The sequence below is a fragment of the Budorcas taxicolor genome, chromosome 11, assembly GCF_023091745.1.
Source record: "Budorcas taxicolor isolate Tak-1 chromosome 11, Takin1.1, whole genome shotgun sequence".
Lineage (NCBI taxonomy): Eukaryota > Metazoa > Chordata > Mammalia > Artiodactyla > Bovidae > Budorcas > Budorcas taxicolor.
The window spans coordinates 69,912,806-69,936,810 of record NC_068920.1 but is presented as its reverse complement, the minus strand read 5'-3'; the positions used below and the strand labels follow the sequence as shown (position 1 = coordinate 69,936,810).

Genomic DNA, 24,005 nt, shown 5'->3' with positions numbered 1-24,005 from the left:
GGCCAGCGGGGCTGTGGCGGTCCAGCCGCCCGCCGCGCTCGAATCCGCAGCTGCCTGGGCCCCAGCGCGGCTCCCCATCTGGGCCCCCCGCCTCGGACCCGCCCCCCGCGCTGGGCCCGAGCCTGTGTGCCCCTCCTCCTGCGCCCCCACCCCCTACCCCAGGTCCGCGGTGGGTCTGGAGCTGGTAGACGTCCCGGCAGCGGTATTTTACAGGATGGGGAGGTGCGGAGAGAAACCAGCGGAACCACCCGCCAGGCCGGGCCGCAGGGCTACTCTGCGCTGCCAGACGCGGCCCAGTGCACACTCGGGCTGGGCCCGTCCTGGGCGGCCCCCAGATTCTGTGCACCGCAGACTCCCCGCCTAGCCGCAGCTCTGGCTCATAAAGTCGTCGGCAATAAAATTGCCTTCCCTGGCCCCAACGGCTGGGGATTTGCGAAATTTCAAGGAGGAAGAGCAGAGCTGACAGTGGCAGGGTCCCCAGCCTCACCTAGTAAGAACCTCTGTCTCCTGACCTGGCCCCCTCGTCCCGCCCCACCCCTGCGGAACGCTCTTAAAGAGGTCCTGCGGCTGGAAGTTATTAGCGCGGCGCTGGGGGCTGGGGACCGCCAGGCAGGGCGACTGTAACCGGGGATTCTGGGGATGCCACGGGGAAGCAAGCGCAGGTGAGTGGATTCTGCAGGCTCTCTGGCCGAATCCAAGGCCGTCCTGCCAAGGCTCGGAGGCCCCGAGGAAGTCTAAACACACGAAGAACCGGCCAGAGACCTGGATCTCAGGAAAGAGAACACAGCAAACCAGAGCTGCTGTTACTGCTCAGGAGGCCAGTAAAGACTGGCCTCCACTGAGGGCCTCCTGATTAGTCTTTCCATCTATCAGTCGATCTGTCTGTCTTTGACTTCCTATTAAGCTCCTATAGTTGAAGTATGGGTCCTTCAGCCTGGAGAGGCCCAGAAACCACCCAGCATCTGCAATAGTGGGAACCACCCACTGCCGGGGAGCATCAGGACCACTGGCTGTAGAAGAGTAACCTCAAGTGCAGACTTCATCTACCTAACCAGATCTGGAGACAGAACCCCTACAAACCCAACTGCAAATTCTGGGACCGGGAATATCCTTTTCTATTTTATCCGTGTCCCGTCTTCCTTCTCTCCCACACTTATTCTAGTCCTGGGCTCCCACCACGTCCTTCCACTGTAGGAAGAAGGCAGCTCTGGGACAGCACTGCTCACCAGTGAAGGTTCAACAGGGCAAGGATTTTGTTCACAGGTCACATTACAGAGGCAGAGAAGCCCCACCACTCTTGAGGAACTCACCATTCCTAGGGAATGTGGGGTTTTCTTCAAACAGTGCCATGAAGTCCCTCCTGGTCACCTTCTCTGCAGACTTCCTCCCACCATTTGCGCAGTGATCCTCTGAGTCCACCTGTCTGCTCTGCAGCAAGTGGAGCCTGAAGATGGGGTGCACCAAACGGAGCTTGGGAGAGCCAAGGCACCTGGATAAAGATTCCTTGACAAGGACTGGAAGGCACTTTGATAATGGGGGTCAGGGAACCTCATGTAACCTGAGGCATTGACCTAGTCCACATCCAGCAAAGGTGGAGAAACACAGGGTCTTACTGATAAAGGACTCCCTCCTATGACACTCCCCATCCCCTAAGACACACCCAGATACTCACATAGTACCTTCTCGGCAGCCTAAGCAACAGACTCAGCCCAGTGGGCCCACTGTTGGGTCAGAGAGCAGACAGTGGAAAGCTGAGAGGCCTCAGGACCTTGTTAACTGATTATTGATGGTGGCAGGTGGCAGAGAGGCAGGAGGCCTCAGCCCTCTGAGCCATGCTGGTGGTTTCACTTAGTCTGCAACGAAAGAAGGTCTTTCTAGGGAGGCTGCAGGAAGTGCCTAGCTCGTGTCCCGCCACCAAAAAGACACTCTGACCTTCACTCATGCATCTTCCATGTAGCTTTTATGTCATCTCTTCTGCTCTTACTCTTGTGTGTTCTTGTGGAGTGCTCCTGAAGGGCCTTTGCTTTCCTCCCCTTCTGTCTCTCAACCTTTTCCAGGCTTAGAGATGGGGTTGGACAATGGGCTTGGGCAATCCCCAGATGTAGGTGTGGGGGGAGGAGAGGGAAGGGGAGACTAGTCAAGGGAAGAGGTTGCTGACAGCAGAGCCCAGCTAAGGTCATCCCAGCAGCCAGGGATTTGTCCAGACAATTGTGGGGCCTCAGGAGGGGACTTTTCCCAGCAAAGCCCCTGGAACCTGAGCTGGGGAGAAACCAGATCCTCTGAGGGGTGTAGAAGGAGGGGGAATGATTAATGAGGGAGATTAGGAGATTAAACCTGGGTTGAGGAGGGGGTGCTCAGCTGTCTCCTAGGCTTCCCCCAAGCCCAGCTTGACAGTGGTGCTGTGCTCCAGCGCGCCTCTGCCGTGCCTCCCACCCCCACGGCCCAAGCCTCTCTGCCCTGGGTCCTTCTCGGAAGGACTTGAGCCTACATTCCTGCCTGCCACTCCCCTTCTTCAATGGATTCTCCCCATTGTCCCTTCAGAGGACATCTGGGGGCCCTCTGGTCCCTCACTTGGTAGAGATCCCCTCTTTCTCACTTAAGGATGCCTTCACACACACACACCACCTTCTTTCAGAATTCCCTTTCCCCATCACCCCCATCTTATTTCTCATTCCCTGACACTGCATCTCTGACTCGCCTTTGTCCACTTCACCCTCTCATCTTGCAGATGCCTCTACCAAGGCCTTCTCCAGATGTACCCCTCTTTTTGCCATCCAGAAGTGAAAGTGAAGTTGTTCAGTCATGTCCAACTCTTTGCGACCCCGTGGACTGTAGCCCACCAAGCTCCTCCGTCCATGGGATTCTCCAGGCAAGAATACTGGAGTGGGTTGCCATTTCCTTCTCCATATCAGCTCAATAAATGGTCTTCAGGCCCCTGGATTTCCCACCGCACACATTTCTCTGAGTTCTGTGGGTGAGGGGGAAGGGGGAACGGGGATCCTCAGAATAACTTCCTAGGGGTGGTGGATGACCGAGAAGGACAGCCCCAAGAGGTGTGTTTCTCCTCACCATCCCCTCATCTTAGAGAAAACCTGTTAACCAGGGTGAGAGGGCCATGGAAGAGCTGGGGCCGGAAGTCCTTCCATCTCACACACCTCTGGGATGGTTTTCTCTTTCAGAAAACGTTAATGCAGAGTGACCCGATTCAGACATAAATCTTCATTTCCTTACTTCCAGGACCCTAGGTCTGTGCGTTCTTAGGCTCTTTACACCGCCTCACAAAATGCTTTGTGCAATTGCTGCCAACTCGGGGGGTCTGCAGGCTGGGGCGGGGGAGCAGTGGGATGCTCACCACCCCCACCACACCCCGACACTGGCATACCCCTTGAGGCGCATTTTTCCAGGGAAGTCCCTTTTCCCTGTCTCCTCACCATCGCTCACCTCCAAGTCCTGGGAGAGGGACCAGCCTGAGAGGGACCTTTCCTCCTCTGTGCCAAAGGGGAGAGCAAGTCTCAGTGCCCAAGTGAATGTGGACCACAAAAAGAGCTTGGTGAGAAAGGGCATCAGGAGCATGGGCAAGCTTGGCCCTGCAGGTGAGGACCAACATTTCCAACCTGGCACCCCATGAGGTCTGGGGCACCTGGGAGTATACTGGGGCAGCCCTGCAGCTGCTTCTCTGAGCAGGCATGTGCATTCTAGGCCACTGAACCCAAGAGCAACGCAGGCTTGACTTGCCCACCCCGGCACAGATAGAGACCCAAGTGACTCCAAGGGGCAGGATCTGTGTGGAGCAGGCTGGGGAGGGAAGTAATGGACCCATAGCTAGAGAATGGCGTGGTGCCTGCAGATGGCTAGCATTAGCCAGCTGCCACTGCTGCTGACAAAAAGAAGGCTCTGCTGAGCTGGGGGTCAGGCGGGGAGCCATGCCACCCCAGATCAGGCCTGAGCGCCTTCTGGGGCTTCTTGGCTGCAAGTCATGTGTCATCAAAGGCCTCATCCTAAGGCTTGGTCCTCAGGTCTCCCCCAGAGTTATCTTCTGACTGAGCCTGCTAGACATCAAGCTACCGCCAAGCCCCAACTGGACTACTGTGCCAGAAAAAGTCCCCAGGGGTATTTCCACTCTCCTTACCTCCAACACCCCACCCCACCTGCCTTGGAAATGCCATTTCACACACAAATGCCTTGAGAACAATCTGAGTACTGTGGCTTGAGTGGGCCTGGGAGTACCCAGGGCTTAAATTCAGGGAGAAGAGAATAGGGAACCCTGGGATAGATATAATTAATCAGAATCCTCGAGATATGTGCTGGTGTCGAGGCAGGCCAAAGACACTGGAAGAAGGCCTGATTCTGATTGAAGAAAGGTTTTCTGGAGGAGGTGAATTTACGCTTTCAAGAACAGCTGTGGGCAGGGAATGGGGGATACAAATCAGGCATAAGGCCTGAAGCGTGGGAGGTTCAGGAATCCTGCATATGGTACCAGGAGGGAATTGTGCCTGGGCAGTGTCTACCCTGGGCCCTGTTGCCTGCCCAGTTCATACCAGGGCTCTGCCTTGCCATCTGCAGTCTCTCCACACAGGCCTTTTTTTGGCCTACAGGCTTCATCCATGGGGAGCAAAGCCCCGGCCTACTGTGTCCTGGGAGAGAGCTCAGGGTTTTTGCCCCCAGAGCCTCTGGCTCCTCTGGCCAGTTAAGGATCTTTCACTGTCCCCTTTCCCAAGTCCTCTGCCACCCAGTCTCCATCCAGGGAAGCTCAGGCACCTTCAGCCCTCACAAGCTACGCTCAGTGACCCCCTTGAACTCGTACTGTCAGACTTTGGCCAATGCCAGATTTGGGCTTTAACATCAGGTTCTGGCAACATCTATGCTGCCTGCACCATTCAGCTTGTCCCAGATTCCACAGCAGCCCATTAGCTTCTTACAGGAGGAATGCCTTGCTTTGGCCTCCAGTTCCCTCCTTTGTAGCAATCAACCTACAAGGAATGATTGCTAAACTACTCAAGAGAGTTCTCACCCTGCTGCTTCCCTCTTGTTCCCAAAAGGTGCCCTTTCTGGGAACCAGTTCCCTTCTCTCAACCACCCTCTCCACACCTTGGCTTCACCTAGCCCAGGCACCTGAATCTCACATGGACAGCCAGGTTTCCAATTGTGACAATCCCCAGTGTGTTCTTGCATCCCAATTTTTTTTTTCAAGGCTCCTCCCATGGTGCAATTCTTTGTATTTTCTTTAAAATATCACCCTTCTTCATTCCTGCAGTGGCCACTGTCAGACCCTAGCCCCATTCTCACCACTACTGAATTAGGACACCTGATGCACTCGGGTCTGCTTTACACGTGGTAACATTCAAGGACAGCGAGAGCGCCCCTTCCCTTCACCAAAAGAGGAAGGTATGAGTGACCTGGTTCACTCGGCTCACTTTCTGAGTTTTACATATGTAGGGTCCTCTACGGCTGTCCTCTGTTAACTCACTGAGGGAACACCAACACAGAAAGGCCCTCCTTTTCGATGAAACTCAAGAAGACTTCTCAACAGGGAAGCAGGACACAGGACAAAGCAGGAGTGTGTGGCAGAACGAAAAAGGGCAAGGAGAGATGCTTTTTTCAAGTTTTTATTTCAAAAAATAAAGCCGAAGTTAATTTCACATAAATATCTGGGGAAGGGAGGGGACAAGGATGGGTGGGGGCTTGGCCCCTACCTCCTCTTCTCTTTCACACTGTATTGCAAAAGCAAAGGGGATGGCTAAGGAAAAAACAAGGGGAAGAAGTAGTCAGTGGGAACGTTCTTACCCAGAAGGGCCCCCAGCCCACCTCTGCCCCGGGGACTGCCTTGGCACTGCCTTACTTTGCCGAACCAGTGGGACAGCCATATCTGCTTCATGGTCATGTGATCAGGGAGAACTTCATTGTCAAAAAGGAGCTGCACCTAGGAAGGAGACAGGGGCAAAGTTTCAGAAACTATCCTCTTGCCCAGGTCAAGAACTACCCAAGTATACCGTTGGCTCTGTTCCTCCTTTCTTACCCCTTTCTGCCCCCTCAAAAAAATCTACATGGGGATACTCACATGCTGGGGATTTAGCATCAAGCGATGACATAGGACCCTCCGGAGATGACGAACTTCAGCTCTAACAGAACACCGGACATATTTGTTCTGGGGGTTGGTGGGGGGCGGGAGGGACAGGAAGAAGACAAGATGTGTGAGGCAAGGGTCATGGAGTGCTGAGTCTCCTTAGAGAGGCCCTCCCCTCAGCCCTTCTTACCTGCAGGATGCTTTTATTCTTGTCTTTGCCAGAACTGGGGGGAAACAGACACAGGTTAGGGAGCCCTGGCTTTTCCCCTGCCCCCCACCCAGAACTAGGATATACTCTCTTGAATGGAAGACACTCCCTTACTGCTCGCCTTCTCCCTAGGCCCCTCCCTGGCTCTGGGTCACTGTCATTGTCACTTCAGATAGCCCATGACCTATCCTTCACCTCAGCCGCTCCAGGCATAGGCTCAGCTGCTCATCATAGCGATAGTAGTGGGCTTTTGAGTGGTCGAAGCTGCTGAAGGGGAGGCCAAGGTTGCTCAGGGCTGGCTCTGAGAAAGACAGAGTAACAAGGAAAGTGGCACATGTTCCACACTCCATTTTCCCCAGGTGGCAAATCTGGGCAGGAGGAATGCTCTGGGGGCTTTACCTTACCCGCCTGCTACCAAGCAACATACCTTCCCCACTGGGCTGGGTGACCCGGTCTAAGCCTCGGGACTGGTAGAATTCTCGGATTCGTTTCTCTTCACCTAGAAGAGGGTAGTATGGGAAGTAAAATATAAGCCCTCTCTCATTCTTTGTTCCTCGAGCTGTCAACCTCTTTACCAAAGCCCTTGCCACCTCAAGCTGCCCCCCAGCAACAGTGCTCTAGAGGCCCCTCAAAGTCCAGTTGGTTACTCACTGTCTTGCAAGCCTGGCACTAGCTTGTACACGATGTCCTGCATGACCCGGTCCAGTTTGAGGTTGAGCAGTGGTTGTGTCTCATGGATCTTGATGTTACACATGGGGCAGTACTTGCTGGTTTGGAGGTACTTCACAATACAACTCTTGCAGACTGTCAGGAGAGAAAGACTCTCAAGCCCTCTGAAAACTGGGTTTATGGGTTGGCTGGGTTTCCTGGGTGGTTAGGGCAAGCAGCCTAGAGGCTGACAGACAGCTTAGTGGGATACAGGGCTTGGAAAAAACAGCCAGGGTTCTGGGCACTCACACGTATGAAGACACTCCGTTATGGTGGTGGCATCCACGAAGTAGCCTGCGCACAGGCAGCAGACGATGTGCTCGTTCAAGTCTTTGATCTTCACTCGTACTTCCTCCTGCGGACACACCCTCCGTCAACGATCATTTCCCCAACCCCAACCCCCGTGCCTTCACGATCTGGAAGTGGCCACTTATCAGAGCCCCCGCCAACTCTGCACCCGGCGCCGTCAGCTGATTAGCTCCCAGGGGGCTGACACTCCCCCTCCACCCAGCAGAGGGCTCTGTGCACAGCAGGGGTTCTCTCTAGCCTGACTCACCCGACCTTCCTTTCCCAGGGGAGCCTACAAAACGTCAGCGGCGCAATGCGCAGGCGTCCTAGCCCAGAGTTTGGCAACCCAATCGCAATCGCGCAGGCGCACTGGCCACCCTGTCTCTGCGCAGGCGCACTGGGCGCCCGGCCAGCCACCGCCCGTCCTCTAGCCGGCCCCAGTTCTCACTGCTAGCCGATCGCAATGGTAACCCTGCCGCCCCTTCACCTCGTTCCGTAGTGGGTCCATCTTGTACACTGACTGGAGCTGGTTCCGAAGCCTCATCGCGATCGCAATCTGGCCCCCCTGAGGAGACGCCATCTTAAAGGCTGATCTCGGCCTGCTACTTCCGGTGCCGCCTGCGGGGCGGGACTTGTCGCCCCGCAACGAAGGCTTAGGTCTTTTCGGATTCGCTGACCCTCTGTAAGGCCCCGCCCATGTCCCTTCTCCCCGTGTGCTCACCTGAGCCCCATTGGCCCCTCCCCCTCCTCAATGTGTAATTAGGGAGTCCAGGGGGTTCGTGGGAAGGGGTCCTGTCTCCTCGACCTCCTGTAGTAATCGTCATAGTAGACCCTACATGATCTCGGGACTGACTTTTGGAGCCTGCAAAAGACTGCCGCCTTCTATCCCAAAGGCCCGGCGGTCTCCGCCCGCCACCACTCAGGGTTGTCGATCTCCTGTGGCGACGTCCCTGATAAAAGAAACCCCTCCGGGTCCCCTGCTTGTGTCCTACTACGCGCCCGCATTACGGAGCTTCATCCCGGTGGAAGGCCTTGTCCCCCCTCCACAAGGGAGGTTTCTTGGAGCTCTGCGGAATCTCGTAGAGGGTGGCGGGGAAGGAGGGACCCCAGGGACTTGGTAGTGATCGTGCCCACCCCCATCACTCCCTCCTGCCGCCGAGGTTGGGGGGGCAGGCCCTGGTTAATGATGATGATTCAATCATCGGCGCCTGCGAAGGCCTGGGACAGACTAATGCAGAGCAGATGCCCAAGGAGGAGGGGAGGACGGCTAGGACACTACCACACATGGACACGCTGAGGCAGCGAGCTCCCGAGATGGCATAGATCCAGTCCCGCACTTGGGGGGTATGCAGGGGCACTGGACCTGATACACCGACGTCCCTAGGTACTTTCTAAAAAGTGGGATTCAAAATCCATCGAAAACAAGGATAAGATTACTGTGGAGTATTAACATCACGTACAGTTGGATAATCAAGAAGCGAGAGATACCAGTGGAGACGGGGAAAAACTTTCTGGAGGAAGTGGGTCTTTGTGTGGGCACAATTCGGGATTGGGAGTAGGGGAAAGAAGTGTGGTGGAAATAGAAAAGAAAGGCACAGTGGAGAGGGACCTGAAAGAGGATAAGGTGTAGATTTGAGAGCAATGATAGAGAAGAATGAGAAGCAGTAGAACCTTATGGAGTTGGGACTTTAGTGTGAAAGCAATAGGGGAGAAAAAAAACTTTTCTGAAGAAAGGGGGTTATCCGATGAAAGAAACATATTCATTTATCTTCAGAGTGGATTAGAGGCAAGGAGTTATAAGTGATTTTTAAAAATAACTACTCGCTATAGCCACTGCTTACTTCCCTGTTCCAAGATGCCATTATCTCTTCTCTGGGTGACTGCAGTGGCTTCTTGCCTGCTTTCTTGCTTCTACTTTTACCCTCTTTAGCCTAGTCTAAACATAGCAGCTCACAGTGATTCTGGTAAAACATGAATCAAAATCCAAAAGGATACTTAGAAATGTTTTTTTGAGTTGACAGATGCTTATTATCTGGATTGTGTTGATGGTTTCATGGGTGTACACATATATCAGTGTATCAAATTGCACATCTTATGTACAGTTTATTGTATGTCGGTTTTGCCTTGAAGTTGTTTCAAATGTAAAAATCAGGTGTCTTTTCTGTTTAAAACAATCCAGTCATTTTCCAATTAGAATAAAAGCCTTCAAGACTGTGTGGTCTCTCACAGTCTCTCAGTCTCTCCAGACACACAGGACCTCCCACTGTTTGTTCCACAGGTACACCAATATATACTCTCATTGTATCCCCAACTTGAAATGCTCAGATATCCAAATGGCCCTTTTCTTCCTTCAGGTCTTTACTCCATGAGGCCTTCTGTGATCAATCTAGATAAATCATCATCTCCTACTCTTGTACTTTTCCCCCCTTCCTTGCTTTATTTTTCTTAGCATTTCTGAGTATATGGTATACATTTTCTTTTTCAGTCGCCTCCCCCACTGGAATGTAGCTGTTCAGTGGTAGGACTTTTGTTGTTGGAGAAGGCAATGGCACCCCACTCCAGTACTCTTGCCTGGAAAATCCCATGGACAGAGGAGCCTGGTAGGCTGCAGTCCATGGGGTCACAAAGAGTCAGACACAACTGAGCAACTTCACTTTCACTTACAACTATATTTCCAGTGCCAGGTACACAGTAGCTAGTACGTAGTACCAAGCACATAGTACCTTCAATCAAAATTTTGTGGACGAACACATGAATATGGGGGGTGGTGATGATGGCCTATATCAGGCTTTTATTAAGAATATATTTTTACTGTGCTGCGTCTTCATGGCTGCACAGGCTTTTCTCTAGTTGTGGTGAGTGGGGCTACTCTCTGGTTGCAGGCTGTGGTGGCTTCTCTTGTTGCAGGAGATGGGCTCTAAGGCATGCACAGTCTCCACAGTTGTGGGTCCTGGACCCTCCAGCACAGGCTCAATAGTAGTGGCATGCAGGTTTAGCTAGAAAGTGGCTCCAGAGTGTGGGGTCTTCCTGAACCAGAGATTGCACCTGTGTCTCCTGCACTGGCAGGCAGATTCTTTACCACTGAGCCACCAGGGAAGCCTGGCCTATATTAGGGTTTTATCTGTGGAAATGGAAAGGAAGGGCTGTGCATGAAACATTTCAAAGAATAATAGGAGGAAATGAATACGGAGCTTCGGGGGAAGCATTTCCTTCAGCTTGTTGGCTTAAGGTGGCTAGAGCAAAAGCAGGTAGAGCTGGCCAGAAGACTAGAATGGTAGGATGGAACACAGCAAGGGTCGCAACCAGGGACTGAGGTCACAGAGTTTTCTGGGTAGATGTATTAGATGGAACTATTGGAAAGGATGAAAACTGAGCAGATGTAGATATGAGTAAAGCTGAAGTCTGAGCTCTGAATGCTCACAGTCTTCAGTGGAAGAAGAAAAGTCAGTGGAGGAAAAAGATAAGCAGCAACTGTGAATGTCCAAAGATGTAGAATAATACAATATTATGGAAGCCAAAAGAAGGGATATTTCAAGAAAGAGTTGATGGTCAACAAAGTAAAACATGTCAGAGAAGTATTGGATAATAGACACTGGATACTGGATATCTCTGAGATAGGGTCCATGTAGTAAAGCTAACTTACAGTGGATTAAAAGAATAAATACTAAGGAAATGGAGGCAATGGATATGGGCAGTAAAAAAGAAAAAGAAACATAATTTCTCTTGAAGAGTTGGGCAAAAACTTTGTCCAGACAGTAGAGACCTAAGACAGTCGGCAGTAGGAGGGACTAAGTTGATAAGGAAACTGATGATATAGGAGTGGGGACCACCTCAACCATGGAATACTGCACCAACAGCAGGATGAAGAGAAGATGCAGGAAAACAGGCTAGGAGTGTGGCCTCTCCCTGTGAAGCTGCAGGTTTGAAGAGTTGGGCAGCCACATGCATGTGAGATATGGTGAGATGGATCCAAGGAAGTCTGTATGAGAGGTGGGGGTGCTGACTCCAGAGCCTCTCTTCAACATAAACCAATAGAACCATGCTTTTCATAGAGTCAGGGAATCAGCAAGGTAGAGGCAAACTGAGAAACTCCTAGGACTGTGGCTGACAGAACTGGATGCCTTTTGTCCCTGAAGCAGAGCACTGAAATATATATATTTTTTAATTCCCAGAATATATATATATATATACACACACTACCAGGTTTGTGCCCATTCTCTTCTAAGGATCAGTTGGGCAAGCTCTGGATGGCAGAGCCATCTGTGCTTACCTCAAAAGGCAGGATGTAGAATAAGGAGGTATAAAGGTCTGCACGATGCTTCGTTTTTCACTTGTATTGATTTATTCAAGAAGGATTTTATTCAGCTTGATTGGAGACACACCAGTGCCCACTCTCTCCTCCTAGAGGCCCACCCGTGGAGTGGCAAAAGAAAGTGAAAGATGCTCAGTCATGTCCAACTCTTTGCATGGAATTCTCCAGGCCAGAATACTGGATGGGTAACCTTTCTCTTCTCCAGGGGATCTTTCCAACCCAGGGATCTAACCCAGGTCTCCTGCATTGCAAGCCGACTGTTTACCAGCTGAGCCACAAGGGAAGCCCCCAAGGGAGTGGGGAAAGGGACTGACAAATTCCTAACCTGCCAGAGTTATTTAATCCACTGTCCCCCTAGGCTCTTTGTTCTCATCCAGGGGAATCTAGCCCATGCTATCTCTGAAAGGTTTGCCTGAACACCAGAGGTTTCATGCTCTCTAGTAGCCCAAGCCCTTAACTGCTGAGAAAAGATGCCTGGAGTTCTGTGAAGGCTTAGGGAAGGTGATATTATCTGTCTTCTTCACCAAAACAAAAACAGCTACCAATGGGCAGTACCTCCCCACCCCCAACCCTTTCAGAAGATTGTTGGCAGGGTGGGGGGAGAGCTGGATAAGTGGGTGATGAAGGTGGACAAGTCTGGGGGAGGATGTCTAGTGTTATTAATGCCCACTGCCTCCCTGCCCCATGGTTCCCTGCCTCAGCCTTCACCTTGAGGCTTCTGAGAACACTGAGGTTTTGTGTGGGGAGAAAGCCTACCCCCTTCTTCCTCTTCCTTATCTTCCTGCCCAGATGCCCAAATATCACTCCTGGTTCCCTCGAGAGAAAAGACCTCTTACCCTGCCCTAGGCTCCAGGCTGCCAGCCCATCTGCTAGGGAGAAAGGAGGGGCAGAGTTTTCCCCAGGAGACCCTGGAGAATCAACTGGAAGATCCGTGCTCCCGGGGAGACACAGCTATTAAGACTTAGAAGGCACTTCAGCTCACAAGGGTCACTGGCAGTCAGGATCAGAGCACCTGAGTGGGCTGCGGTGGAGGGGCCAAGGACTGCCACAGCAGGGCAGGGTCCTTTGGCCACCAAGTGTCTGAGACAGGCCAAGCTGCTCATCGGGTGCCCACCCTCCGAGGGATGGTAAGAACATCCGCCTCCAGGCGCCCAGTCTCACCGGCTCGGAGGCGCCAGGATTCCCCCCCCCAACCCCCGGGGGCCGGGGCGGGCCGGGGAAGGTAATGTAATTCCGACCCAGCTAACCCGATTATGGCGGCCTGCACCGGGCCGGGTGGCGGCAGGGGCGGGTCTAAGGCTCAGGGGCCCGGCAGGCCCGGGGTCCCATCCCGGGGAAGGATGCAGAGTTCACACGCTCCCAGCTCCTGGGTCCGCGGCCAGAGGTCACAAGGTCGCTGAGCGGCTTCGGTCTTTCCCCACCTCCCTTCTCTGACACGCTCCAGGCACAGTTTCCTGGGCTTGGGTGGGGTGAAGCAGCTATGCGAAATGAGGCGGTTAGGATCCTCCGAGGACTTCGTAAGGTTCCAAGTGTCGCCTGTGGCGATTTCGTTGGAGGCTGGGCAGGAGTGTGTGAGAATAGACTTCCTGGGCGAAGAGTCGGGGCGCAGAGTCCGCGTTGCTGGTTCCCTGTCGGGGGCAGAACGCCAGCCCCAAGTCCTCACCGACCTAAATTGGCTCGGGTACAACCACCGGTCCGCTTTACACCGATTTACGGAAATCGAAATTCTAAGAAACACTGGCCGCCCATTACTGGCGCTCTGGAGAGGAGTGGGGCCCCTACGGGAGAGGCCGGGAGGAGCACCAGGATCACTGGCCCAGTGATTCCCCGCCCTAGCTCACCGGACACCCTGCCACACCTCCAACTGTCCTCTTCCCCAGCCTCCAACTCGCCGGCGCCGTTCCCCAGCTGCTTCCCATCGCAGCCAGAAAGCCACAACGAAATTTGGTCTTCGAGAGCATTTAGGCGGGGGCCACAACGAATCCGGGAGTCGTCAGGCTGGACCCATCGGGAGGCGAAGAGTGGGGGCTGTGGGAGGCGGCACCTGCAAGGAAGTTGGTGAGGAGAGGAAACCCAGAGGCGGAGGCCAGTGAGGATGGAGTCGCCTTGCGCATCTCGGCTGACTCAGCGCGCAGCGGCCCGAGCTCTGGCCCCTCCCGTGCAAGTTCATAACACACTCGCCACCTTCCCCCTTCCAGTACCCTCACCACTCCCGCCGGCCAGTCTTGCCCGCGCTTGGAGCAAACAGGCGTCTCTTCCCCTTTAACGGGCCCGGCCCCGCCCCTGCCCTACCCCCAGCCCCCACTGCCCACCCAAGACTGATCTGTCAGTCACTGCCCCAGCCCAAGTCGGCCAACCCTCTCCACCCTGGACTCGGGCAGAGGCCCTGGCAGTCCAGCGTCCATCCGCGCTTCAGAGTCAAGAAGGGCGCTCCTGGGGCCCCAGGCGGTCGCGCTCCCCCGGGATGCGAGTCCCTGCGCCGACACCCGGCAGAGGCCGGCAAGGGCTGGGTTACTTCCAGTACATAGGGATGAAGATGTCCTGGGCGTCCCGGCGCCTCTCTGCGGCCAGCCCGGCAGGTCCCTGAAGCCACCGCCCTAAACGCTCCGCTGCTGGGCTCCCACAGCTGTTTGGGGGGCCCTCCCTAACCGCCAAACCTCCTGAGGTCCTCTTTGACCCGGACCCATGGAGCCGGGGGTGCTGGCCTCGCACAACCTCCCGCACCACGAGCCAATCAGTTTCGGCATCGATCAGATCCTGAGCTGCCCGGAACCCCCCGGGAGCGGCCTAGGCCCGGGTCGCATGGGCCAGGGCCATGGAGAGAGTGCGGCGTTCTCGGGTGGATTTCACGGAGCCTCAAGCTACGGCCCCGCGGCCTCGCTGGCCGCGGTCCCAGGCAGCTCTGGTGTTGGCCCGGGCGGCGTGATCCGCGTCCCGGCGCATCGTCCTTTGCCAGTGCAGCCGCCCGCGGGAGGCGCACCTGCAGTTCCTGGGCCCTCGGGCTTGGGCGGCGCCGGGGGCCTGGCGGGACTCACCTTCCCCTGGATGGACAGCGGCCGCCGCTATGCCAAGGACCGGCTCACGGGTGAGGTTGCCCGATCCCTCCAGTGTCATGCCCCACACTGACCCTGTTTTCTCATCTTTGATCCTTCTGCTCCAACTCAAGGTCCCTTTTATACCCTTCGCCCCTAATCCCAGGGGATCCTCCCTCAACTTGTATCTCTTGGTTCCGCTACTGAGAGGCGCTGGGGAGGTAGCTGCCGTCGATGCCCGCGCTCTCCTCTGCAGTTCACTGTCCGCACGGCGGGGAGGGCAGGGTGAACTTACATGGGAGGTTTCTCCCTCACCCAAGAGGGAGGGCCATTTCCGAGGCTCCCCTTTTTTGTGTAGAAGACTCTAGTGGTGCGGAGTCGAGGTTGGGGCACTGTAGGGACCCGGCGCGGGAGCTCTGTGGCCTCAGCAGCCGCGCTCTCTTCTGTGACACCTCGGGCCGCCCGGAAAACCTAGCCTTGCTCTTTCTTCCTCCTTGTAGCGGCGCTCTCGCCCTTCTCCGGGACGCGCCGTATAGGTCATCCCTACCAAAATCGGACCCCCCCAAAGCGGAAGAAGCCGCGCACATCCTTCTCCCGCTCGCAGGTGCTGGAGCTGGAGCGGCGCTTCCTGCGCCAGAAGTACCTGGCCTCGGCCGAGAGGGCGGCGCTGGCCAAGGCCCTGCGCATGACCGACGCGCAGGTCAAGACGTGGTTCCAGAACCGGCGCACCAAGTGGCGGTGAGGCGCGGGGCGGGTGAAAGACCGGGCTGGGCCAAGTGGCGGTGAGGCGCGGGGCGGGCTGGGGCTGGCCTCGCTGACCCCGCGTCTCCGCCCGCCCAGGCGCCAGACGGCCGAGGAGCGCGAGGCGGAGCGGCACCGCGCGGGCCGACTGCTTCTGCACCTGCAGCAGGACGCGCTGCCTCGGCCGCTGCGGCCGCCGCTGCCTCCGGACCCGCTCTGCCTGCACAATTCGTCGCTCTTCGCGCTGCAGAACCTGCAGCCCTGGGCCGAGGACAACAAGGTGGCTTCCGTGTCCGGGCTTGCTTCAGTGGTGTGAGCGACGCCTGCCCGAGCGAGCGAGCGAGCGAGCGCTCTTCCGGACCGAGGCGCCTCGTGGAGCCCCGGAGCTGGGGCCTAGGAGCGCATGGCCGCCCACTCCGTGGTTCTGTAGCAGTGGAGCGTGTGAGGGGAGCTGGCTTTGAGGCTATCGCCAAGGGCTCCTCGGCCACCGTCGGTTTGCAGGCCAACGTCGCGCAATTGCCCCGCGCGCTTAAACGCGATCTTTCCCGCCATTTCCCACACTCTTGTCGCTCGGCGGCTGGAACCGGGGGCTGAGGGGGCGGGACCTGCAGTTTGATAGCCAATGAGGTGCGGGGAGGAGAGCAGGCTGTCCTATGGCTGCCCTCTCGAGGGACTCCGGATTCTTCCGTGGGTGGGGTGGAACCAGGGTTCTGTCCGGCCCAAGCTGTTCACAGGCCCCGCTGGGATTCGGCAGCTGCAGCCTGCCGGGTCTGTACCAAAAGTGTGAGGGAAGGAAGGAAGACGCCAATGACAGGGGAGTAATGGAGGAGGTGCTAGAGGGCGAGTCTGACTGTGATGGGAACCAGAGGGTTATCCATGCTGGGCATGTCATTCTTCAACTGTAAAATAATCGCTAAGGACTTTGAGCCCCATATTGTCTGTGTGTTTAACCTGCTGACTATGTCCTCCCACTTGCACCTCCCAAGTGAGTGGTGGGCGAGACACACTTGATGAAAGAGAAAATCTAAGAACACTAATCAGGCTCTGGTGTCCCTCAGGGACAGAGAGGGAAGCAATGGACAAAGTTAATGGGCCCAGGGGAGTTAGGGTGAGCAGAGTCTGGCAAATAATAGGAAGTGATAGGCTTAAAAATAATCAGAGATAACTCTTAGGTTGGAAATGTAAAGGATCAAGAAATCAATGGTATTGTGGATGATGAAAGGGAAATTGGGAAGACAAGACCAAGATTAACTCTGCAGGCAAAACTAAATGCTAAACCTAGAGAGAAGGATCCCCTAGAGTAGGAAATGGCAACCACTCCAGTATTCTTGCCTGGATAATTCCATGGACAGAGGCACCTGGTGGGCTACAGTCTATGGGGTCACAGAGTCGGACACGACTGAGCGACTGAGCAAGCACACTGGAGAGAATACATTCTGGAAAAATGCCTTTCAGGGGAGGTCAGTTGACATCCACATAGAGGAGGAAATACATGGAATGATAAAAGCAGACAGCATCTCCAAGGGAGGGAAGTCTGAGTAGAAAAGCAGAGTTCTAAGGATTAAAGGTTTCTATCAATTTCTATAAACACATTTATAATGTGTAAGATGATTGAGGATATCAAAGTTAATAGTCTAAGGAAAGAAAAGAGAAAGGAGTATCCAGCTGGTAAAAGCATGATGTTCCTGAAGTTGCTAGAACTTATGGGTGGGCCAGGGGCTGCTGGGAAGCTTGTTGCTGGAAAGTTAAGGATTTGGGTACAGATCCAACAGCCTTGAGTTTTAAGAAGGAGCAAGATTTAAGTTGTATGAGAACAAAAGGGTCAATTGTTTCTTATTCTTATAGCACCCCCATTCTTCCTCCCCTGCAGGCAAGAGCAGTTGATAGAGTGAGGTAAGCTTTAGGCAGGGTCAGAGGCCAACTGTAGTCAAACTACCTGTTTCCCATGTTAGTGACAGCGAGGTCAGTCAGAGCACAAAGGGTCGACCAGAGGTGGGAGCCAGGCAAGAGGGTATCACTGTTGAAGTTCACCCTGATTCTTTTATGTTGTGTCATCTTTAACTCATAGATACTGTAAATGATACTAGAGAACTAAACTCAAATTTGGTATCATATAAACAGAACTTTTATAGACCAAAAGGATGGGTTTGGCATAAGTTGGGGGTATAGAGGGCATGTCAATTCCTCTTCAATAAATAGCAGAAAGCTAAGAAATCGGTCCTACCCTGTATAGACTGGGGCTTAACCAATTTGCTCCACTCCCAGCTCCATTTCTTGGGACTCAGGTTCCAGTATTTACATTTGACCCTTGGGCTTCTAAATCTGGATGGCTGCCTAGGTGCTAGCCTGAGGGAAGATCTCATGTGATGAGATGAATTCAACTTCACCCCATAGGCAGGTCACTGCAGGAGACAGGCATTTTCAAGTTCTTGGGTGGAGGAAGATTCACTCCTGGTTGAAGAATCTGTCCTTTCTTCCCTCAGCTGGTTCAGGAAGTCTCTGCTCTCACTAGGGGGTAAGTTACTCAGGAAGTATGGAGGAGCCAATTCCACCAGCCTGATAGAGACAGTCATAATTAGATGGTTTCCATGTCTTCTTTCATAATGCATATTGTTGAACTTCTTACTACCCCTTCCACAAACCTGTCTCCTCAAATCATGTTACTACAAACCGCAAAGACCCTCTCACTCCCCTCCATTCCCGCCCTTGCCATCCCACCCCCCACCCCCACTTAGCTTCTCTAAGTCTTCAGCTGTAATTTTGGCCCCAGGAAGAGGAATGGACAGTGCAGGAGGGGTGTCAGGGAACTCACATCTGTGGCTGAATTTCAGAAACAATGGAAAGACAGTTGTCTTTGGAAATGGAGAAACTGTGGTAAAGCACCCACAGTGGGGGTCTGGCAGGAGCCCTTCGGCTTCTGTAGCAGCAGTATGGGGACAGCTGGGCCACATGCTTATGGGTTAGAAGCAGGTAATTTCCAGTTCCATCTGTGTCTCGGGCCACCTCATTGAAAGACAAAGATATTGAAGGAATAAGTGAGAGTGAAGTGTCAGTCAGTAGAAGAAAGAAAGGGGGGTTGAGAAAGACTTATCAGCAAGGGTAGTGAGAGTATTAAAAGTAAGGCATACCTCTAGGTATTATAGCCCTACCATACTACCATAATGTATGGCATTTCCATAGCCCCTTATACCCCAAAACATCAAAGGAAAAGTTTCTCCTGGTTCTAAAGAGTTCTTTGAATGGCCACCTGGGTCCCAATTTCAGAGGTGGCATACATTAACCTTTGCTCCCTCTACTTTCTGTTCCTTTTATGATCCTTACCCCAACTCTTTCCCCTAACCTTAAGGAAGTATCCTGACACCAGCGCTTTCTGAAGGTCTCTGCGATTCTGCTCAGATCCAAAGGCTGGTTGAGACAAGGGAAGTTCAATCCGTTGCATGAGTTCTAGGAGTTCTCCCCGAAGTTTACGGGCCTGGCACAATGCTGCCCAGTTTAGACCCCGAGCCTGGCACCAAGCCTTGTCTGCTCCACCTAGGAACAGAAAGGGACCAGTTATAGCTAAAGTCGTTGAGACCCCTAAAAGAACCCAACTCTCAGTCAAAGGGCTTCCTTTTCCTGGGACTAGAGATCTGTCAGCTGGCTGCACACCACTTCCTCTCTTTGGAAAATCTGGGATTCTGTAAGAGGATGCAGAGTGGAGCACTCACTCTGTATAAAGGCTTCATACACTTGGATCAGAGAGCTGTGATCACCATCCACGTGTTCTAGCGCTCGACGCAGGGCAGCTTCTTCTGCACAGAGTGGAGGACGAGTAAACCCGGGGGCAGCTGGAGGCAGAAGAGAGGAAGTTCACTGGGGGCATGAGAACAGATAGCAGTACACTGAAAAAGGCAGCAATGTCACTCTGGGAACTTTACTCAAAAGACTTCTAGACACTATGCACTTTATTGGACATTGAAGATAAATAAATGAAAAACAGTTTCTGCCTTCAAGGAGCTTAGAGTCTAGTGGGAGAGACCAACACGTAAGATAGGTGTGTGGGCCAATATTTGAAGTTTGAGAATTAGCTGAGTGGAGAAGGGCAGAGAGGGTATTCTAGATGTGGGAATAGCATGTTTGGAGAACTGCGAGCACCTAGGATTATGGATAGAGGGAACGGTATGTGTGGCAGGGTGGCAGGAGATAAAACTGGAGGGAGGTATGGGCAAGGCTGTGCAAATGAGTTTACATTCTGTTTGGAAGGTAGAGAATAACCGATAAAGAGTTTTTAAGAGAATCCACATGTTTGGAAGAAGTTCACATGACTAGTTAGGAGGCTACTCAAGGAATCCAGCTGAGCAGCGATGAAGAGCTACATTGGCATTAACTCTGAGTATGGAGTGAAGGTGAAGCTGAAGTCGCTCAGTCGTGTACAACTCTTTGTGACCCCATGGACTGTAGCCCACCAGGCTCCTCCATCCATGGGATTTTCCAGGCAAGAGTACTGGAGTGGGTAGCCATTTCCTTCTCCAGGAGATCTTCCCGACCCAGGGATCGAACCTGGGTCTCCTGAATTGCAGGCAGCCGCTTTACCCTCTAAGCCACCAGGCAAGTCCTTAAGTATGGAGAAGAACAGGTGAAGAACAGGTAAATTTTTTTTTTAATTAGGAGATAAAAATTAAAAAAACAAACCTGGAGAAAGGTTAGTCTAGAATGATGATAGTAGAGCCGCTGAGGTGATGGTATGACTTTTTGGTGGTGGTGGTGAGGGAGCAGATTTAAAAAGGGCTCAGCTCAGCAACAACAGAGGTGCTCGAGTTCAGTTCTGGGTTGAAGTTTTGTGGACCATTCTGATAGGAACGGCCATCAGGAGTCAGATATATAAATCCAAGATTCAGAAGAATGATATTGTAGCATTTCAGACCATGAATGTGAATGAACTTGCTCAGAGAGTTCAGGGAATGAGAAGACAAAAGGGGCAAGGGGAGAGCCCTGAGGTTCAACTTACTTTGAGCAAGCAGAGGATGAAGCAGAGGAGGAAGAGCTCAAGTAAGAGATTAAGGGAGTGGCAAGAGAGGTAGGGTGAGAACCACAAGGAGCAGGTCACAGAGGCTTAGGGAGGGGGCAGTGTTAAAGTGGTTGCCATTCTCAAGTGTCAAAAGAAAGTCATGAACAGGGCTCAAAAGTGCTCACTGGATTAGGTCTCTAGGAGGCCACTGGTGAGCAGAAGTGTCACCCTTCTGCTGGGGTGGGCCTGAAGCTGGAATGCAGTGGGCGAGGAATACCCTAGATTGAGCAGGATAGAGATTATTCTGAATAATGAAGGGATTACAGGGTTGAGCACGACAGGTACAGTTTTAGTAAAAACAGGTAGGAGAGACTTGTTGCGGGACCAGAAGCAACAGAGACAGGAGAGGGGTAAGTGATGAAGCCTAACTCTTTAGGCAGTGAGGGCTGGGAACTAGAGCAAAGGGGAAGGGGCCAGCTTAAGGAGCACCAGAACACCAGAGGGAGGGCTGAAGTAGTCCTAAGAGCCAGAGAGGTAAGTGATTCATACCAGTGAGCATGGCGGCCAGGGTGAGCATCTCATCGACACAGTCAAACTCACACGAGGCCAGCAGGGCTTTGGCCAGCTCAGGGGCCAGGGGAAATTCTGATAGGATAACTCCCAGGTCTGACAGGTCCCCATCATCATCCAGGGCAGCCAGATAGTCTAAGTCTTCCAGGGCCTGCATCAGTGCTTCTGGAGCTGGAGAGGCAACAAGGATTACAGGTCAGGGGATCTCAGAACCTGGAGGGCAGCAGGATGTGGGCAGGAAGGGTGCTCACCAGGCCGGTCCAGGAAGTGACACTTCCCTGGCTCTGCAATCTGTCTCCTCTTTAGTAGTAACATCAGGGGGCTCAAATTCTCTGCCCACACTCTGGGCTGGGGCAGGCAGGGAGCCTCTAGTTCTAGGAAGGACTTAGGATACAAGCGGAGGCAGGATCCTGAGGGGAGAAAGATCTGGGAAAGAAGACCACTGTAGATTTCTCAGGGCCTATGGTTCGGTGACTCTTTTCGTGTTTGATCCTACTGAGGGCAAAAGCTCTTACCTGGTGGGATCCCTGCTGCCCGTAGTCGTCTTGCCTCTGCCTGACACTTGCTGACTGGTCTCAACACTTGAGATTCTGCTCGGATCTGAGGACTGTAAACCTGTCACCACCCCCAACCAAGGCCGGGACAGATGAGAGCGGGCTATTTCTATCTTTAGCCCCTGTGTCCCCCTCACTTCTCTTTCACTCACACTTCGAAGCTCCAGTCCTGAGTCAATGACATGTCGGATGGAGGGGAGGGAAAAGGAGAAGTCGGCCAGCCAGTGAGTGACCACAACCTTCCGGGCACCTGATTCTGTGTCCTCGTACACAGCCTGAACAGCTTGTCCACAGCCTGGGTGAAGGGGCAGCACCCGTGGTGGGGGCCCTTGGTTTTCCAAGGACCCTACCTTCCTGGACAAGGACTCACAGCACAGAGAAATTTCCTGAAGAGAGAGGTGGGGTGTTAGGGTAATTCTCACCTTTGTGGGTCAGATCCCTTTGAAAAATTGATGAAAGCTATGGACCTTCACTCTGAAAAAGTGTACATACTCATATAAAGTAGGGGTGCTATAATTTCAGGAACTCACTGAACTGCAAATCTCTACATTGTATGGAATCAAAAAGTTTTTATACCAAAACCCTGGAATTTTTCAAGACCCCAACAGAGAATAAGTACTAGAACTCCAGTGTTCCTAACCAGCATTGCTCCCATTCTCCCCTGGGACAGGAAGGGGCAGACATTCGACATGAATACCTCCTTTCGCGAGCCATTTTTTTACCTCCTCACTGGGCAGGTACACTAGCACATCTCCTGGAGCCTCCTTCCGACACAGTTCAAGCACAGCTTGGCAGGCAGCTTCTACTCGGTCAGTAGGGAGAGAGTCCCTGTAGACCGGAGCGGGACAGCTGCCAGTCTCTCTGGAGACACACACAATAGGAGGATTGCCCCAGAAGTCTTGCAGCTTAGGTTCAAGGGTTGGGTCGGTAACTACAACCACTCTGAGGTCCCCTGGACGGCTTCCCAGCCTGGCATCTCGCAGGAGTCCCTGGAGCAAATCTGAGGCCACTGACCGCTCCTGAGCCTCATCCAGGACCAGCACACCCTGGGCTCCAGTGCCCGGGGTTGAGGCCATCTCCTGCAGAAGCAGCCTGTCCCAGCAGAACCTGTTGACATTGGCAGTGGGCAGAGGAGTCAGTGTGGACACCGACCAGCCCCAGAAGTGCAGAGGAGCTTCTCCCCAGGGGGCCTAGGCTCTGACAGTAAAGGTCAGAAAAAGATCCTGTGACTGAGTTTCTGTGGCCTATTGATGACACTGTTATAAGCTGTACTCCAGTTAGGAAAGTCAGACTTTCATGATGAGGGTGAGGTTGAATGTCTGAGGTTGCTGGCTAGGGTTAAATGGCTGAATTCAAAAGTTGCATCATGCATGATTTAAAGGGTGAGCTAAGCTGAGGGAGGGTACGATGAGATGTCGGAAGCTGGGTTTGTTTCTACAGACTGAGGGGAGATTTGAGTTGGGCCTGCAAGGGGCCACACCTTAGCAGAGTGTCAGGCCCAGTGCAGTCTTCTTGGGGGATGCTGTATCCAACCTCATGACCCAGGGTCAGGTCCATTTCATCAGCAACTCGCAGGGCCAAGCTCAGGGCTGCTAGAGGGTAAGGCTGAGTCACAGTTACCCAGCCCTTCTGGAAACCTCTTGCCAGCACAAACTCTGCACACCACTGTGGGATCTGGGGTAAGCGTAGGAAAAGACAACCCGTCAGCGGGACACAGAACTCCAGTCAAAAGTGCTGGAGGAGCTGTGGCCAGTTTCATCTCTCCTTATTTGAGGAGTCCTCTGGTGCTTCAGTGTCTGTCTCCTTCTGACCACTTCCCCTATTATTCCACACAGCAACCGCCACCCCACGCCCCGCCTTGTCCCAGGAAGAGGCAGTTCCCACCCCCCGCCCCCCCCACCTGGGTGCTCTTGCCGCAACCAGGCTCTCCAGACACCAGTACCACTCCACTGGGGCTACTCTCCAAGTGCTCCAAGAAGATAAAGCGAGCAGCCCAGACAGGCAAGGATCGGCGCTGCTCAAGTAGTTTGTAGTAGCGGGAGGAGAAGGGGAGCCCGTCAAAGGGGTTCACAGCCAATTCAGACTCCTCAGGGTTTGGGCCAGACTCTTCTTCCAACCCGAGAAGCTGAGAGGCCATGGTGACCATCTAGCAGGACCTACAGAAGGCAGGGCATTCATCAAGGCCTCATATTTGGTGACTGACACCATCTTCCCACCTCAGCCCTGATCCCTAACTTGTACCCTCAGGTGATAATGCACTGGGGTTCATCCTTCCTAGTACTTCTTGTCTGCCGGGAAACAGGGAAGAGTTGAGTCTCCAAGTAAGGGACTATCAAAAGTGGACTATTGGGACTTCCCTGGCAGGCCAGTAGTTAAGAACCCAACTTCCAATGCAGGGGACGTGGGTTAGATCCTTAGCTGGGGACATAAGATTCTGCATATGGCAGGGCAACAAAGCCCATGCACCACGACTAAGAACTGACATAGCCAAATAGAAAGAGAGAAAGACCTGGTGGCCTGTGGGAAGGCCCCCTGGGGAAG

General features: G+C 53.4%; 3 protein-coding genes across 3 annotated transcripts; 1 reads left to right on the top strand and 2 right to left on the bottom strand.

The window, feature by feature from the left end:
• Positions 1–5,621: 5,621 nt before the first annotated feature.
• Positions 5,622–7,873, bottom strand: PCGF1 (polycomb group ring finger 1). Its single transcript, XM_052649214.1, has 9 exons — positions 7,756–7,873; positions 7,230–7,335; positions 6,924–7,076; positions 6,700–6,771; positions 6,468–6,573; positions 6,255–6,288; positions 6,059–6,145; positions 5,840–5,920; positions 5,622–5,737 (listed from the first exon to the last, which is right to left on the bottom strand). The coding sequence occupies exons 1-9, from the start codon at positions 7,846–7,848 to the stop codon at positions 5,690–5,692; spliced, it is 780 nt and encodes a 259-aa protein (XP_052505174.1). The 5' UTR covers positions 7,849–7,873; the 3' UTR covers positions 5,622–5,689.
• A 6,392-nt stretch (positions 7,874–14,265) lies between these two features.
• TLX2 (T cell leukemia homeobox 2) lies at positions 14,266–15,669 on the top strand. The gene is made up of 3 exons (XM_052649617.1): positions 14,266–14,665; positions 15,113–15,350; positions 15,453–15,669. The coding sequence occupies exons 1-3, from the start codon at positions 14,266–14,268 to the stop codon at positions 15,667–15,669; spliced, it is 855 nt and encodes a 284-aa protein (XP_052505577.1).
• Positions 15,670–17,530: 1,861 nt separating this feature from the next.
• DQX1 (DEAQ-box RNA dependent ATPase 1) lies at positions 17,531–23,610 on the bottom strand. Its single transcript, XM_052649353.1, has 11 exons — positions 23,365–23,610; positions 22,945–23,138; positions 22,187–22,571; positions 21,617–21,850; positions 21,426–21,525; positions 21,162–21,320; positions 20,890–21,081; positions 19,061–19,180; positions 18,694–18,884; positions 18,166–18,356; positions 17,531–17,909 (listed from the first exon to the last, which is right to left on the bottom strand). The coding sequence occupies exons 1-11, from the start codon at positions 23,608–23,610 to the stop codon at positions 17,753–17,755; spliced, it is 2,169 nt and encodes a 722-aa protein (XP_052505313.1). The 3' UTR covers positions 17,531–17,752.
• Between the last annotated feature and the right edge of the window lie 395 nt (positions 23,611–24,005).